Raw genomic sequence first — 17,419 nt, forward strand, 5'->3', positions numbered from 1 at the left:
AGTCTCTAGTCTTAAGAATACCAGTTCTTTAACTGGAAGGCACTGGGCATTCCTTTGGATACAGGCAGAGTGTAAGTAAACAGTAACACTGCTCAGAGCAGTGCACTCTCAGTGGGAGATAATGAAGCCATCCTGCTAGGGTTTGTGCTTGTTTTGGGGAGGAGGAGGTTATCTGCAGCAGGGAGGACAAAAAGTGTCACCCACAGTTACTGTAAGGAGCCAGGGCACTGCACCGGGGAACTACCTCCCAGTGGGCCCCACCCAGGCTGCAGATGTCAGAGCCTGGGGCATTTATCATGCTCACTGGCTCGAGGATGTACTTTGTTTTTGAAAATTAATATATTAGGATAATGTTCTAGAAGAAGGAGGTGACAAGTCTTCCTGATGTAGCAGAAGGCCAGGTATGTGCCAGGTACCCGCGCCCAAAGATGCAGGGCTTGTCTTCAGACAGGATTTTCAGGTCCCATCACCAGTGACTGCCTGGGGCTAGAAGCGGGGCAGTGGCACTCGAACTACAGAATGGCCACCCTTGAAGTCCAAGAGCCAACAGCAACAGTTTTCTCTTTGCTCTGATTTGACATGGGTTGTTTTCCTTTGGAAAGGCACCAACGATGTAAGTTAGCCTCCAGGAAAATGCTGTCCTCTGAAAAACTTTATATGAGAGAGCCAGAACATGTGTGTGTTTATCAAAGTTTGATACATATGATTTTAACTGACAGGCAGAGACATAAAGGGAGAGCTCCCATCTCTTGCTTCACTACTCCAAGGCCTGCCACACTCCGGCCCGGGCCAGGGCAAAACTGGGAGCTCAATTCAGGTTTTTTCGCGAGGGTGGCAGAAACCCAACTGCATTACACATAACCACTGGCTCTCAGGATTTGCATCAGCAGGAAGCTGGAGTCAGGAGCCAGAGCTGGGACTCAAACTCAAGGACTCTGATGTGGAACATGGGCATCTTAATTGGCATGTTCCTCGTGAGGCCAAATGCCCACAGCAGCATCCATGTTTTTAAACTGCTACTCCCTTTTCTTGACTTGGCTAAGTCTTTATGTTCAATTTTGAAAACAGGGTGGGTTCTGTGGTCAGCTGGTTAAGCTGCTGCTTTGGACACCTGCATCCCATAGTGGAGCGCCTGGGACCCAGTCCTGACTCTGCGCCCCATCCAGTTTCCCGCTACTGCACATCCTGGGAGGCGGCAAATGATGGCTTCCATACTTCAGTCTCTGCCACCCCTGTGGGAGATCTGGATGCAGTGCCTGGCTCCTGGCTTTGGCCTGTCCCAGCCTTGGTGGCTATGGGAATTTGGGGATAAAAGATCTCTCTCTCTCTGCCTTTCAAAAAAAAAAAAAAAGTTGAATAACAATAATTTATAGTTTTACCACTTAGAAGTCATCACTGTTAAACTTTTAGGGTTTATTCTGCCAGTTTCTATGCACATACTATTTAAGTAGATTCTATAAAATAAGAATAGACATCATATATCTACTCTTCTGTAATCTGTCACTTAGCATATAACATCAATACCTTCCCATTTACATGTTCTTTTCTTTTCCTTTCTTTTTTTTGGAAGGAGGCTGTTTGCAGTTCCCCAAATCCTGTCCTGAGTGACTATTCCCCTCCTCAAATCACCTGTTGAATGAATGCCCACTACAGAAACAGCGTTCCTTTTGTCCCAGTTTGTCTCAGCAGCCTTTGCATTTGGTGAGTCTTCAGAAGAATTTGTGCTAGAAAGTGAAGGAAGTCCTTCTGCTTGAGGGTTATAGTGGGAGAGGGGAGTCCTTCATGGTGCCCCTTAAATTCTAATACCAAGGTGCTAAATGTCGAGAAGCATTTGGGTACGGGCCAAGGACATCGAGGTTCAGCCATGCCCTGATGCAGTTCTGCAGCATTCCTTGGTTCCTTTATCTACAACGTGACCTCCAAAGCTTGCCCCATGGTTGAACAGTACAGCTGAGGAGTGAGTGGTCGTAAGAAATGAGGTGGGTGGAGCAGGCATGGCTGAATCTTCTAGGCTTTGCAGGTCAAAGTTGGGAGTTTGAACTTCAAGTACAATGAGAATGCACTTGTCAATTATAAACGGGGTTACAGGATGTGATATATAATTGTACCAAGATCCTCTTGGTGCTACAAGCTGAAACTGGCTATTGTCCCCTAACGCTTTATCATCTAGTAAGTTATACCCTCAGCAGTAACCATCAAAGAAGTTAAATTTGAGCTATTTGTCCTAAATTGAAATGTTATTTCAAAATTGAGTTAGAGGAATAAGGCATTGTTGTTTTTTCCTGCAGGATTCCGGGAAGAGAGGGCAAGACCTGCCACTGTGGCCATGGTGATGTTCTCCAAGGGCCACTTATAGGTCCCTTTCCAACTGCAAGGGGTCTGCGTCCCCGGCTTCATCAGTCTTTCTATGGGACGAAGCTGATATGTCCTGGGGTAAGTCGGCTAACTGGTCAGTGTGAGTCATGACTGCGCTCAGTGCTAGCAGCTGCCTGTGTCAGTTTTAAAAATGCTGTCAGGCCAGCGCCGTGGCTCACTAGGCTAATCCTCCGCCTGTGGGGCCAGCACCCCAGGTTCTAGTCCCGGTCAGAGCGCCGAATTCTGTCCCAGTTGCTCCTCTTCCAGTCCAGCTCTCTGCTGTGGCCTGGGAGTGCAGTGGAAGATGGCCCAAGTGCTTGGGCCCTGCATCCCCATGGGAGACCAGGAGAAGCACCTGCTCCTGGCTTCGGATCGGCTCAGTGCGCTGGCCTTAGCAGCCATTTCGGGGATGAACCAACGGAAGGAAGACCTTTCTCTCTGTCTCTCTCACTGTCTAACTCTGCCTGTCAAAAAAAAAAGGGGTCAGAAGTAGCTCTGGGCATCTGTTACTATGAATACATTTTAGCAAATAGTGCAAGTAGTTAGAAAAAGCAAAAACTTGCATGGCTCTTCTTTATTCATCATGATCTTGTTAGCTTAGTGGCGTCTTTTTTTTCTTGACTTTTTGACTCTGTGATGAGGTTTTCTCCTCTTCAACTATGTATGATGAAAAATTCTAAATAGATAATATTGGAAAGAACAATGCCTATCCTTATACATTCTATGTAGAGTTACAATGAACATATTGTCATATTTGCTGTACAACATCTATTTTTACTGAATCATTTCAAAGTAAGCTGAAGACACTGACTCACTTCAGCCCTAAACACCCAGGCATGCAACTGCTCCCAAGGGCATCTTCCTAGGCAACCTAACTGCTCTGACCATCTACATCTGAAAAGTTCTTCATATAAAACGCAAAACAGACTAAGATTTCCTCAGCTGTTACGTCAATGTTTCTTTTATTCTAAAAAATAGGATCTAACCATGAATTTTCAAAAGTGTGAATAACATGCAAATTGCTCTACAAAAAAAAAAAAAAAAAAAAAAAGAAAAAGAAACTTTAATAGTTCCAGCATTAGGGAATTGCCACGTGTTGACGCTCCTGGGAGGGGTTAGGGAGAACAAATTGCTACTGTGTGACTTTTGCCTATACCAAGTATTATGCTAGTGCTTATCTTGTGATCCTGAGAGATGTAATCATTACCTGACCAATAAGAACCAAGGTCTACTGTAAGACTGCTCTCTTTGTCAACAGAGCAAATACAAGTGAAAAGGTTCTTAGAGTCAGGATGTGAAGGCATTTTATTGTAAGGAAACAAAGTCAAAATTCCTTAAGGGATTATTAGTATTATTGCTTGGCTTTCAGTCTTAAATTTTTTCTTTCATTTTATATTTAGTTTAAAACTGAGGCACCAGGAAGGATTTCCGATCAACAGCAAAACCCTCAAGCATTCCCACCTCACTTAACCTGTGAGAATAACAGTGGACTTATTTCTCTTCACTAGAGGATCCTAGGCTCCCGAGATTCAAAGTGGTCCTGAGGATGTCCGAGTTATGTAGAACGGCATCAGACTCTACCTTTGGGTTCTGTTTTTGGGTGAACAACTACAATTCTTACTTGATTTCCTAAAGGAAATCATCAAACCAACCTCACAACAGTATTCTCATAGGCAGCTTTGTTTGGATGTTTTTTAGGCAAGAAAATGATCAGTAGCACTAAATACCACATTTGTGTCTCTGTCAAGAAACAGAAAAGAGCTGCAGGTCAAGAAGCCCAACAAGGATCCCCACTCAGGTCTCCTGGTGGGCGGAAGCCGGGGGCTGGGCCTCACCCAGGGCCCAGTGTTCCAAACATTCCCTTATATGGAAGCGCATCTTGTGAGCACAGTGTCTTCTGCAGCCTGAGGCTAGGCCCCAAGGAAAAGAGGCCGTGGAGCAGGCAAGAAATGAAGCTTGCCCTGTCTTCCACAGCCTTGCTCGGCTTGGGAAGGTAGGAACTGCAGCTCCAGCCTCGCTTGGGACTCCAGGTGCAGTGGAGATCCCTGCGATCAGCTAGGTCAGCTCCAGCTCCTCGCAGCTCCTTGTAGCCCTGGCTAAGAAAACCAGTAACTGAATCTTTATTTTTATATATATATATATTTTTTATTTGACAGATAGTTAGACAGTGAGAAAGAGTGAGACAGAGAGAAAGGTCTTCCTTCTGTTGGTTCACTCCCCAAATGGCCACTATGGCCGGTGATGTGCCTATCCAAAGCCAGGAGCCAGGTGCTTCCTCCTGGTCTCCCATGCGGGTGCAGGGCCCAAGCACTTGGGCCATCCTCCACTGCTCTCCTGGGCCACAGCAGAGAGCTGGACTGGAAGAGGGGCAACCGGGACTAGAACCCGGCATCCATATGGGATGCCGGGGCCGCAGGCGGAGGATTAACCAAGGGAGCCATGGCACGCCCCCCCTCCCCCCAGTAACTGAATCTTAACTGACTCTGCGGGGGTGTACCTGTGGTCTTGCCACCAGTCTAGGCCTCACTTGAATAATGCTATGTATTACTGTGTGTCCCCTCTGCCATGTCCCTGCATTGTCAATAATAGAATTCTGGCCCAGAACCATGTCTGTTCAGCTTAGATCTACAGTCAAGACACTGGCCAGGAGAACGGCTTCCCCTTCTCCCTAAGGGCAAGCAGTGTTTCCCAAAGTGGGAACCTGGGGTCGGGGAAATGCTGCTTAATTATAGTGGGCTACGCAGTAACAAAGCTTGCTTCTCCATTCCCTATCAGCTTTTCTGAAAACCTTAATTAGAAAGTTTCCATCTAGCATCAGCGCAAATTAACATTTGCTACTCTTGAACAGAGAGAGGGAGTAGACCCAAGTTCAGAGGCCTGGGCAGGCAGTAGCTGGAATTACATTACTTTGCTTTTTTTTTTTTTTTTTAATTGCACTTACTATTCTGGTTGATTTTTAATAATGGCAAGAGATTTTTTTTTTCAATAAAAGTGGTAGTTTCCTTTTAAAATAAGCCTAAGTTAAAAAGTAAATTGATTTAAACAAAAAGATGCAAATAATGGAAACAGTAGTGACAGCCAAGCATCAGCGCACAGTGGTCAATGCCGACTGGTTCTAGATCAGGGGTCTCGACTCGGGCTGTTCCTTAGAATCGAGTGCAGAGGTTTTAAAATATCTGGGTGGACTCCTGAAGATTTTGTTTTCCTTGGGCTGGATTTCTAGTGGTTTTCCTGAGCAGTCCCAGTTGGGCTCGCTCACCACACTGGGCTGCCCTACTCTTTGCAGGCGTCCATGGTACACTACTACTCAGGAGAGCAGGCCCAGGCCCAGCTTCAGCTGTGCAAGCTCGGCCCACCAGGGCCTCCTCAAACACAGTCATCAGCAGGGAATTAGACAACCCAGGCTCTGTGTTCTTGGAGGCTGCTGGAAAAGCCAATGAAATAAGCCAGGACTGAGCTGGCTTTGGATGAAGGAGACTAAATTGTCTTCTGAAATCTTCAAAATAAGACTAACAGATGTGTTTCTATTAATCAACTAGGCCCAAGCAGAAATGTCTCTGCCCTTGTTGACTCAGGCCAGTCTCTGAGCCCTGTGTTAGATGCTAGGGAGACAATGGTGACCTTACCAGAGAAATCTGTGCTCCCACCTCTACTTCTCTGTTCCCACAGTCTTGTTTTATGCCCCCTCTCACTCCACTGTTGTATAGCTAGGCTGGTGGTCTCCATTTTTTTTAACCACAAACTGTCATCCTACAATTCTGAGCAAATACTGCACTGACACGGTTACTTTATCAGCTCTCTATAGCTGTCATGGCCAAGTGACATGCTCAGAAGGAGTAGGGCTGAATTTCTTAGGTTTCTAGAGACCAACTTGCCCAGCCCGGGAGGACTACTCCTCCATGGGGACAACTGAGGGGGTAGACAGGGAGCAGCACCACCAGGCAGGGGATGCATACAACTCTCTGGGTTGGCACCACCTTACCCCTCTACTGCCTGGCCTGTGCATGAAACCACTGACCGTACCTCTTACTGCCAGGTCCCAATATGTTGCTGCCCTAGCATCTGTGTCTGCCAGCCGAGGCCGTGTCTGTCCACATGCAAATATTCTGAAACACTGTGAAGCCATGCACAGGAAGGGTATCTGTGAAAGTCAAGAAACTCCCATAGCACAGAGCTCAGCTGTGGCTGGGGCCAGAAGAAACACTCAGAGAGAAAGGCCCAGAGGCACGTGGACAGAATGTGCTTCGAGAGGAGCCTGTACTTGGAGTGACAGCAAAATAACTCCATCAAGTGCAGGGGCAGGGCTGGGCGGAGGGTATGGCATGAGGGTCTGAGATGAGCTGTCCAAAGTGGCCTTTTGATCTTTTACTTTCCTTGCCCTGGGGCTGGGTACCTTCCCTGCACAAGGATTTCCTTTTAAGGACAAAATTAACAAATGTTTATGGCAATAAAGCCAAATGATAATTTAGAATGTGAAGTAAAAAGGGGAAAGACCCTTCTCCCCTGCCCCCATCCCACCTTCTAACTTGGCGAGTATTACAAGCAGCGTCATATGAGGAAAATCCACATTACTGTGCTGGACCCAGGCATATCTGGAGGAAAATCCTTGGGAATGCACACAGTGGTGATCCTAGGGTGACAATGTGGTTTTTGTTTTTCTCTGCGCTTGCTTCTCTGGGTTTTCTGTCAGTGAATTTATTTCAGTTGTTTCATAATGAAAACAAAATGAGAGAAGAGACTTAGAAAGTGGAAGCTGGGGGCAGAGGGTCAGAGACGTGGGATTGGAACTATTAAAACAAAACAAAATAAACCACCAGAGTTCTCTCTGTGCCTGCACGGGCTAACAGGTCTGCTTCGTACCCTACTTCCTGCCCGAGCTGTAATCCTGAGGATGCCAGTTTTCCCATCTACAAATGCAGGGTTGCACTGGACAGTGATTCTCATTGGGGAATGATTTTCCCCTCCAAAGAAAGATCTGGCAATCGGAGACATTATCAGTTTTCATGACCGAGGATGCTACTGGCAATGAGCGAGTCCCCTGATCCTAACCCTAACCTGAGTGAGTACAGTCCAGAAAGCCTGCTCTGCTCCCCCGGCCAGAGGCCACCCCCTCCAATCCCAGTGTCAGCGCTGCCGAGGCTGGGAGCCTCCCTTAATCCCCTCTGAGGGCTTTTCCTGAATCGAATGACATTGGAATCCGAGCTCAGCTCCACCTTCCTCACCTCCTGTACTTTGAGGAGGAGAGAAGAAATAACTAGGACAGAGACAGAGAACACTGAAGTCCGGGGCGTGGGACCCTACAGTAAAAGGCAGACAGAAGAGCTGTCTCCTTCCCAGGTATGCCTTCCATGGCTCACATGTGCAGACAGAGACCCCTGGTGGCGAATGCTGGCCTAACACAGAGTGGACTGATAGCTAGAAAACCAAACATATTTTGAACAGAAACCTGGTGAATCCCATTTTCCTAAGGACCCTCTTACAGCTTCTTAGGGTAGAATATATTGGAGGAAACACTGGAAAATTACTAATAGAGGGGCCGGTACTGTGGCGTAGCAGGTAAGGCCACCACCTGCAATGCCGGCATCCCGTATGGGTGCCAGTTCGAGTCCCGGCTGCTCCACGTTTGATCCAGCTCTCTGCTATGGCCTGAGAAAGCAGCAGAAGATGGCCCAAATCGTTGGGCCCCTATACCTGCATGGGAGACCTGAAGAAGCTCTTGGCTCCTGACTCGGATCAGTGCAGCTCTGGCCGTTGTGGCCATTTGGGGAGTGAACCAGCAGATGGAGACCCCCCCCCCCACCGCCGCCGCCTCGCTTGCTCTCTCTGCCTCTCCTTCTCTCTCTGTGTAACTCTTTCAAATAAATAAATAAATGTTAAAGGAGATTCTATTAGTAATTTTTAAAACATTTATGGACACTTTATAAATAACTGACTACACCCCTAACATTACAGATGCAGAAAGAGATGGTCTTTTAAGTTAACAGGACTGAGACAATTTGGGAAGAAATACATTACACACAAACCTGAATTCAAGATAAACAATAGACTTGCAGTTCTGGTTAGCCTTAACTTTTAGATTTTCTCAACAATTCACAAGAGCAGCAAGCACAGTGCAAAAGAAATATAAACACTAAACCCTAAAAGCATTCGCTTTTCAAAAGATAAGCCATAGTAATATTGGTAATATGTTAGCTAATACATTAATAATGCCTACAAATAAGAAATGGATGATTCAGTTAGTGTGTTCATATAATGAGGAATATGATACAGCAATGGAAAAGGAACCATCCCTAACACAAACATGGTGTCCCATGACACAGCCACAGAGGAAAATTTCACCTATATGGTGTGCAGGAACAAGCAAAGCTAATCTGTGATCACAGAAGTCAATCACGGTTTCTGTTGAGGTCCTGAAGGTGGCATGCAGAAAGCAACTGAAAGTATCTAGACCCTGGGTAGGGTTACATGCGTGGGTGTCTTGATCAAGCTGTATACTGAGGGTTTATGCATCTGTGTATATTTTGTACCTTAAATAAGCTTACACACATACAAACACCCAGAAACATACCCCACAAGCACATGGGTTTCCATACTAATATCGCACCTTGAATTTTAAGAAATAACGTCAGTAAAGATAATATCATTGTCCATGACCAGTCTTTTCAGTGGATATAAAGATCTATTACTCATCTGCTTTAAAAACTCAGACCACAGGAAGAGAAGGTATTTCTAGCACATGAGTCCACGAACACGGAACCTATGATAAAAGCTCTGCAGATCTATCAGAGTATGAAAGAAAAACATACAAAAGAATTCCTGCTTTCCCCTTTGCTAGTTTTTGTTCCTAGTTTTTCTAAAGCTAGCATAGCTTCTATTTTAAAATAAGTGGCCTGGGTTATGGTATAGTAGGTTAAACCTCTCTCTGCCATGCCAGCATCCCATATGGGTGCCAGTTTGAGTCCTGGCTGCTCCACTTCCGATCCAGCTCTCTGCTATGGCCTGGGAAAGCAGCAGAAGATGGCCCAAGTCCTTGGGCCCTGCGCCCACTTGGGAGACCTGGAAGAAGCTCCTGGCTCCTAGAGGTGCAGCTCTGGCAGTTGTGGCCATCTGGGGTATGAATCAGCAGGCAGGGGGCGCTAAGGGGAGCTGTGTCACTGAGGCTTCCAGCTGTCACTACCTCCACACCCGAGACCTTGTTTCCTGTAGAAGTCCACGTGACTTCTACAGGTTGTGTTGCTATGGCAACTCAGGCCCACCAAGTAGCCTTAGAAACCTGTCACCCTACAGAGAGAGCCAGTGACTCCTAACAAAGGATGGGCAACCCCCACTCCGCTTCAGCGCCTCTCGGGCAGACAAGGGCTGGTTCCAGTTCTGCACCTGACACACTGGCTCTGCCCAGGGTCCCCAGCTGGCTGGAGGAGAAGAATCTGTGCGGGTCCCTGTTGTCACTTCCATCTCTCTGCCTTCGGTCCATCTCCTTTCTCTCTCTGCTCCTCAGACCTATGCCCCAGGCTGAGCCCCGGCCTGCAGCCAGCCTTGCTCCCTGGCCAGCTGGTTTCCCTCCCGGCTCCCCAGGGCCTGTGAAAAAGTCTGCAGCCCCCTTACCGCCCGGCCATAGCAGTCATTTGGGGGGTGAACCAATGGAAGGAAGACCTTTCTCTCTGTCTCTCTCTTACTAATTCTGCCTATAAAAAAAAAAAAAAAAATCTCCCATCACAACAAGAGGCATGGCAGGCCTTTCCCTCAGTCTGCAACAGCTACTCCAGGCCACCTGCTCCAGGAAGCCCACCTTCCCCGTCAAGACCACGCAGCTGCTGCTTCAGGCTCTGCTCTCATCCCCCATAGCGCATGCCGTCGTGGCAAACACATCCGTTCTGTGTCAAGTTGCACAGGACATGAGGTGGGGACTGGCGCTACAACCCCTCCTAGCACCATGCGCTACCTGTGGTAGCCAATCAGTGGTGATGTTCACTGTGTGAAAAGACGGATGATTGCACTCAGGCCTAGTACAGCTAGTGAGTGCGGAGCAGGACTGGAATCCAGGCCGTCTGACTCCACGGCCAGAGGGCTGGGAAAGGAGGGACGGAAGAGCACACTCCCAGGCATCAGGGCCTTAACACCGAAATGCAGGGGCAGGCGCACATCCAGCGTGGAGACACCTGCTGGCACCGGGCTCAGGACTCACCAGTGCCTGTTCTATGAGGAGGCAGAACAGGATGGCGTTGCCCACTTCCCTCAGGCTCTGGAACACGTCTGTTTTCAGCTCTGCATACTCAATGATGTCCTTCAGCTGGTGGTGGAAGAACTCCAGGATCCCTGCGAGAGGAAGAGGCTGCTCCAGCACAGCTGAACACTGCCCACCCAGTAGGGTTTATGGGACATGCTCACGGAGCAGCAGCCCCAGACCTGACTCTGGGATGGTGAGAACCAAGCCACGCAGCTCTCTATGTAAGGGCCAGTGCTGGAAAAAGCTCAGGAGGCTGGCTCAGGGCTTTGATCAAACAAAACCACACAGCACCCACAGCATCCGTGGACCTCCCTCAGTCCTTCTAAAAATCTGAATTGGTGTCTATTTAAGGCAGTAGATGCTTGCTAAACAACTGCCCTGCAGTATCATATTCAATCCGCAAACTAGATGCTACTATGCCTGTTTTCACGTGGGGCTCAGAGAGGGTAAGTGGCATGCCCATTGTCACACAGCTCATGAGTGGGCAGCTAGGATTGAATAACAGAGCTTTCTGCCCCATCCTCTTCTTATCACACCGAGCCAGCACCTGACATCTTGGTTTTTTTGCTCAGTCACCTTAGCTTACTTGGCACTGTGGCCTGGGACAGCTGTGTCTAACTGAGCAAATGCAGGAAAGCTCTCTGAGACGAGCTAACGCAGACTCCAGCAAGTCCATCTTCCAGTGCAGTCCATCACATGGGCTGTAGTCCTGGGAGGCAGGCATGGGAGATGGTCTTGCTTACAGGAACTGAAAAGGGTTCCAGGTTACCTAGCCAGGGGCGGGATGCAAAGCCAGTGTTCTCCTTGCTCACTGCCTGGTGAGAGAGGCAAATATTCCAGGTTGTGTGGCCAGAGCTCCCCTCCCCTCCACGGGTGCATGTGGACTGTCACCCACCTGGAGAGCCGTACTCGTGCCGGGGCAAGCGGCATATCTTGGGCATCACCTCTATCAGAGTTTTCACATACTGGAGGATGGTCCCTTGGAGCTGCCAAAGGAAGAACAGTGATGAGTAGTGATGAGCGAGCGAAACACTGTTGCAGCACACAGCCAGCATCTCCAGGATGCAGGGGCAGGGGTATGCAGGCTCTGCTGAAACCTGCCAGTACAGCACTGCCTCCTGCAAGGAGGGAGCAGGGGGAGGTGGGGGACAGTCCCAGTGATCTTTACCAGGGAAAACGGGCCTCTGTAGGACAGAAAGGGCAGCTCTCACTACTCTCTCAGACTTACAAGCTTCAAAAGGCGCACATTTATAGGCATGGGGTCCTTTCTGGGGTTGTGGATGCTCATATGAGATACAGACTAAGAGCTCAAAGGAAATAGGGCCAGACCCCTGGGAAATGAGAGACATTATGTAATTTAAGCATGGAAAATGCATGGCACATTCATTCCTCCTGCATCCACGGCAGACACCTTTAATCAATTATCATGTTTTCCCTTTTAAATCTGGAGTTAGCTTCACAATCCTTAATGATCCATGGCTCCATATAGTTGCTGCCAAAGAACTGGAGTTTGTGGATGAATTCCATTTGCTACTCCTGCCCTGGTTAGACACTACCTTGTTTATTTCTCTTTTGTCATCTGGAATTTTCAGGAAAGTCTTATTGAAAGGTTCTGGCTTTGCTTCAGCAGTATTGGAGTGAATTAAATGAAGGGTCAGATGAGCATGCTTTGGGCAGATACACCATGGTGGTACAGGGACAGAGAACTCCCTTGAAGTATTGCAGTACTGGTGGTAGTGATTTAGCAAGAACTCCCAAGGGGAAGGAGTGTGGTGATTGATTAGAGATGTCTGCCATGGGTATGGGAGTGGAAGATGGCAGCACATGTGTCATGGATTTGCCATGCTCAAATTAGACAATGCAGCACAAGTGGGGAGCATGAGGAGTCAGCAACAGGCCTTGAAGGTCAAAATCAGGATTGCTGAGTTCACTCATCAAAAATAAGCCAGGGTCCAGAAAAGGGCGACAAAGCCACAGGTCAAGGGGTACACAGCAATGTAGAACGATGGTTAAGGACAATCAAGGGACACAGGAAAGGACTCCCTGTGTGATTTATAGAGGCAGAGCTGGGATGTGCTTTCACAGGCCAAAAAAGCCAAACTTACTCAAGTCAACCCCACTCGGGCACATCCCAAGCCTTTACTCACCAAGCTCTTGACGATCTTCAGCAGCTCCTCCATGACCACGGCGATGCCCTGGTAACCCAGCAGTCTGCAGATGGTCTTGAAGTGCGGGGGCCCCACGAAGTTCCTGTAGGAGCTGTAGATGTGGCTGTAGGCAATGTTGAGGGGCTGGAAAACAGATGAGGGAACGGAGGCTCAGGGTGGTGAGTCACTTGCTCAGGGTCACACAGTTGGTAGACAACTGAGCTCTGATCTGAACCAGGTACGGCCAATTCCAAGACCCATGATCTTAACCTGTCCCATAACTGTGACCTTTGGAAGTTGAATTCTTACATAAACCATAGTCAGTTTTCAGATAAAGTTTCATTTCAAAAACTTAGTTCTGAGTATAGTTTTCCTACCTGGAATTGTAAAAATCTTGTGCATGAACATGAAAATGAGGGAAAACCACCTCTGATATTCTATTAGCTGAAATTCTCTGTGAGTTGGCTAATTAGAAATTTTATACAACTTCAATAGGTCTACGGTGATGCTTTGGAGGAATGAGAGATTCTAGAATCCCTCTATAGTCATCAAGATAAAATTTATAGTCTAATTTTTGAGTTTTCTTCTTTTTACTATACACAAATCTAAACTTCACGAGCTTCACGATTATAGTACCCTCTAATAACAAGGACACACAAAGTAGATCCTGCTATTAACAAGTTCGTTAAGAACTGCACACCCACTCATTCACCAGGCTGGAAAATGGTTCACTGGGTAAGCTCACACCCACCTACCAGGAGGCTTGCAGCATGACAAAGAGCAGGCTTCTGTACCCAACACTGAGAAGCTAACAGGGTAAACCATGCCTGAGCCATGGAGAGGGACAAGTTTTATGTAGTTTATAGACATATGAGCCAGGAATGGTCGCTGGAGAGAAGTGTACCTGACTTCAAACATGGTGTTCACTGACAGTGACGGTCAGCAAAGCCTGTACGTGTAGGAACTGCTGACTGTGATTTAGCCAAACATGGGATGAGACCATGCAACGGGGTGTGTCTGTTGTTTCTGTCATCCACTCTATGGTCCTTCTGTGAAATTAGCCTGACACAGAACATTTCACCACAGGTAATTAGACCTCAATAAAAAAGAAAAAAAAAAAAAAAAACCACTGGGTTGCATCATAGCCTACTTTTCTGCCCAGAATTATTTTCAGAGATGTCAAAGCAGAGCCATGCTGTGTACTTTCTCCTGAAAGAGGTGGCAGCTGGAGTCTGCACAGACATTAGCAGATGATGACCTGGGGTGCTTTGACTCAGCTCAAGCACTGGACCAGCAGCTTTCTTGTTCCCACTCACACCAAGGACTCGGCCTCTCTGAACCCAGGAGAGCTCACGTCATACTCTCCTTTGTCCACTTGTCAAAAATCCCATGAAAGGCATTTTTGAGTAGCAGTGAGCTGTCATATAGGTAACCTTGGAGGGACCGAGATCCAGGAACAAGTCCATAAGCTGTACTACGTTAGATGCTCTTGGGCAAATTACCTAAACTCTCTGAGCCTTGGTTTCTATGATGTAAAGATAATACCCGATGCAACAGGATTGTTGCAGGTTTAAATGAACAACGTGGATAAAGCAGCTGGCACGGTGCTGGGTACACTGAGATAACAGCCATGAATATACCATGTTTGATACAGTGGTAAATAAAAGCTGGGAAAAATCCAGCTTCCTGGTCAAGTTTGCCCTCTCGGCTTTGCCAGTGGCTGTGATTCTATGAATATCGCTAAGTGTGAGGGAAAAAAATCTTAGACAACACAGTCAGTCAGTATCCGACAGGGGCATGGCAGAGGTCAGAGCAGGGGCCAGCTGATGGAATGCACCCAAAACTGTAGACTGTGCTCAATATAAAAAATTACAAAAATGGGAGTTTCTAATGACAGCCTGTGTGCTGGGTAGAGTCTCTACCGCAAGCGTCCAGGTGGAGGTGAGAAACACCACGTAAGGCTGTTAACAAAATCCGCTGCCCAGGACCGCAGGATGGATCAGAGGAGCTCCAATGCCCCCTGTGGACACTTGAGCTCTGGGCATTTTCCCTACATGCTCGGCCTTCTTAGAACTCCCCTTGACCTTGCCCCCCACCCAAGGGCTTCCAGAGTCAAGTCTCCCCAGAATTTCCTGCAAGCACAGGTACTTGTGAACATACACTCAGACATACAAAAACTGTTCAGCAGGCCATCCTAGTTCTAGGCACAGGAGAATAATTTTGGAATCGTTTTGCCACACAAGAGCTTTAAGAATCCCAGCACAGACCCATCTGGTGTGCTGGAGAGGCCTCTGGCTGCCACTTGCCATCAGTCCTGGCCTTCAGTCTGGACTGGAAGCTTAGGCCTTGGTGGCTGGTCTGTGCTGTGTTTCTTGTAGGAAGGACTAGCACAAACTGAGCAGAATTCAAATTCTTCTTCTAAATAAACACGCGCCCCCCCCCCCCAGCCCCGCAAAGTCCCCAGTACGTCACACACATGCAAGAGGAAACACACGCATGCTGCGCAGTACATGCACACACACCCCCGCAGGGCACCCGTCTGACCTGCTGGCTCAATAGGAGGCTGGGCCCTATTGAGAAAATGTGGGAATAGGGGAGCCTGGGCATTTTCTGAGGTTTGGCAGAGAAAAACAGGAAGGCAACATGACTTGAGACACTGGACACTTGCCACGAATCTCGCACCCTGAAGCAACTCTGCTCACTGACTCAGATGACAACCAGCAGTGAGCAGGAAACTAATTATTCGGCCAATCTGTTTACCGTTGCACATTTAAAATCAAACTTGCTTACGTCCACACCACACCAAATAGATAACTTCCTGAGAGCTCAAGAAATAAGTAATCCTGAATCAGGAATCAAAGCTGTATTATTACTGTGACATTGATCTTTGCTTTTTTTAAGAAAGCAAAATAGTGTTTTACACTTGATCTTAGTCAGAAGGCTGAGAAGGGATGCAAAATAATATTTTAAGGGTAGAACATGATCTGGTAGATGCTAAGCACTGTAATATTTGGAGATGAACTTTTTAAAAAATTGAGGCAAAATTACATACTGTGAAGTTGACCATTTGAACTGTCTTTCACTGCTGTATGTGGACTTCTACTTATCAGGCCTCTCTCTCACCAGATGGTAAGCGTGGCCAGCCACCACACATAGCCTCGTGTTTTCAGCAAACCAAATTCGTAAGCAATTTGCATCTCTGCTCTCTGGAATCACAAGTGCTGTTTTCAGAGATCCCAAGAGGAATTAAAACCATTTCTAGTTTCCTGTTTTTATTACAATGTCTCTAATGAACTCCACCAGCCCACAAACACAAACACAGCTCTCTAACTCGGCTGAGCGAGCTGTGGTCCAGCTCTCTAAACACTTCAGGTAAATGAAGAGCAGGGTGAATGAAAACAATAGGGCCACTGTCCTTGGCGGGAAGGTCACAGCGAGATGCTCACAGCTTGGGAAAACTGCAGAGGTGTCTGTCCCTTCTGGACACGGGGTGAGCTACAGGGCTGGGTCTCCAACCCCTGGGGACCTTCTTGGCCTTCTCGGCTCACACTTCCTCTAGTGATCTCAAGAAGTGATGCTCCTTTCTTTTTGAGCCACGAGTTAGTGCTCTGGAGAAGGCAGGAGAACAGCAGCCAGTCCTCCGGTAATTCACATGAGAGGACTCAGAGATGCTAATAGGTTGGAGGAAACCACTGTCATCACTTTCCTTTGGCATAGGTATCGTAGTCTGCGACATTTCTCTCTGAATGTTTTCATATACTAATTCCTTCCTAACTGCCTAGGTAGTTCCCTGTGGCTGCTGTCACAAACTTGGTGACTTAAAACAGCAGAACTGGAGAGGGGGGGGGCGCTGCTGTGGTACAGTGGGTTAATGCCCTGGCCAGAAGTGCCAGCATCTCATATGGGTGCCAGTTTGAGACCCGGCTGCTCCACTTCCAATCCAGCTCTCTGCTGTGGCCTGGGAAAGCAGTAGAAGATGGCCCAAGTCCTTGGGCCCCTGCACACCCATGTGGGAGTCCCGGAAGCAGCTCCTGGCTTCGGATCAGCGCAGCCAACTGGGGAGTGAACCAGGGGATGGAAGACCTCTCTCTCTCTGCCTCTCCTCTCTGTGTAACTCTGACTTTTGAATAAATCAATCAATCTTTAAAAAAAACCAGCAGAACTTATTCTCCCGTACATTTGGAAGCCATAAAGCTAAAATCACTATCACAGAGCTAAAGTCTCTCCAAAGGCTCCAGGGGACAATCTGCTCCTTGCCTCTTGCAGCCTCCAGTGGCTGCCGGCATTCCCCAACTTGCAGCTACACCGCTCCAATCTCCAAATCTCACCCGCTCTCCTAAGTGGATGACTTTCTCTGCTTCTCTCCTACGAGGACACCTGGACGGCACTTAGGTCTCTCCCCAATCATCTTCCTATCTCAAGAGCCTTTGCTTAACCATATCACAAACAACTCTTCCAAAGGTTCCAGGTTAGGATCTGATCTCCCTGGGGACCACAGGAAGGCAGCACAATGATCCCTATTTAGCAGAGGAGAGATCTGGAGCCCCAGGGAAGTGAAGTGACCTGCCTCAGCCGAGATCCAAGACGATATTCTGCCCTAAGTACCACTTGGAAGAAGAACAAAAGCTTTCTGGACTGGCAAATCTGTGGCACTATGGTGGCTGGGAGTGGAGACACAGGGTGGATGGTG

The 17,419-nt window shown here is 47.7% G+C and overlaps 1 protein-coding gene across 2 annotated transcripts in view; it reads right to left on the minus strand.

The window, feature by feature from the left end:
• CYFIP2 (cytoplasmic FMR1 interacting protein 2) overlaps positions 1-17,419 on the minus strand; it is a 129,496-nt gene that overhangs the window by 21,789 nt on the left and 90,288 nt on the right. For both annotated transcript variants that reach the window (XM_062188771.1, XM_062188770.1), the window contains exons 24-26: positions 12,730-12,873; positions 11,478-11,568; positions 10,541-10,671 (exon numbers count right to left, since the gene is read on the minus strand). In XM_062188771.1, coding sequence (XP_062044755.1) covers positions 10,541-10,671; positions 11,478-11,568; positions 12,730-12,873 — 366 coding nt within the window. The remainder of the gene's footprint in view (positions 1-10,540; positions 10,672-11,477; positions 11,569-12,729; positions 12,874-17,419) is intronic.

The sequence above is a fragment of the Lepus europaeus genome, chromosome 4 (genome assembly GCF_033115175.1).
Source record: "Lepus europaeus isolate LE1 chromosome 4, mLepTim1.pri, whole genome shotgun sequence".
In the NCBI taxonomy this organism is placed as follows: Eukaryota; Metazoa; Chordata; class Mammalia; order Lagomorpha; family Leporidae; genus Lepus; species Lepus europaeus.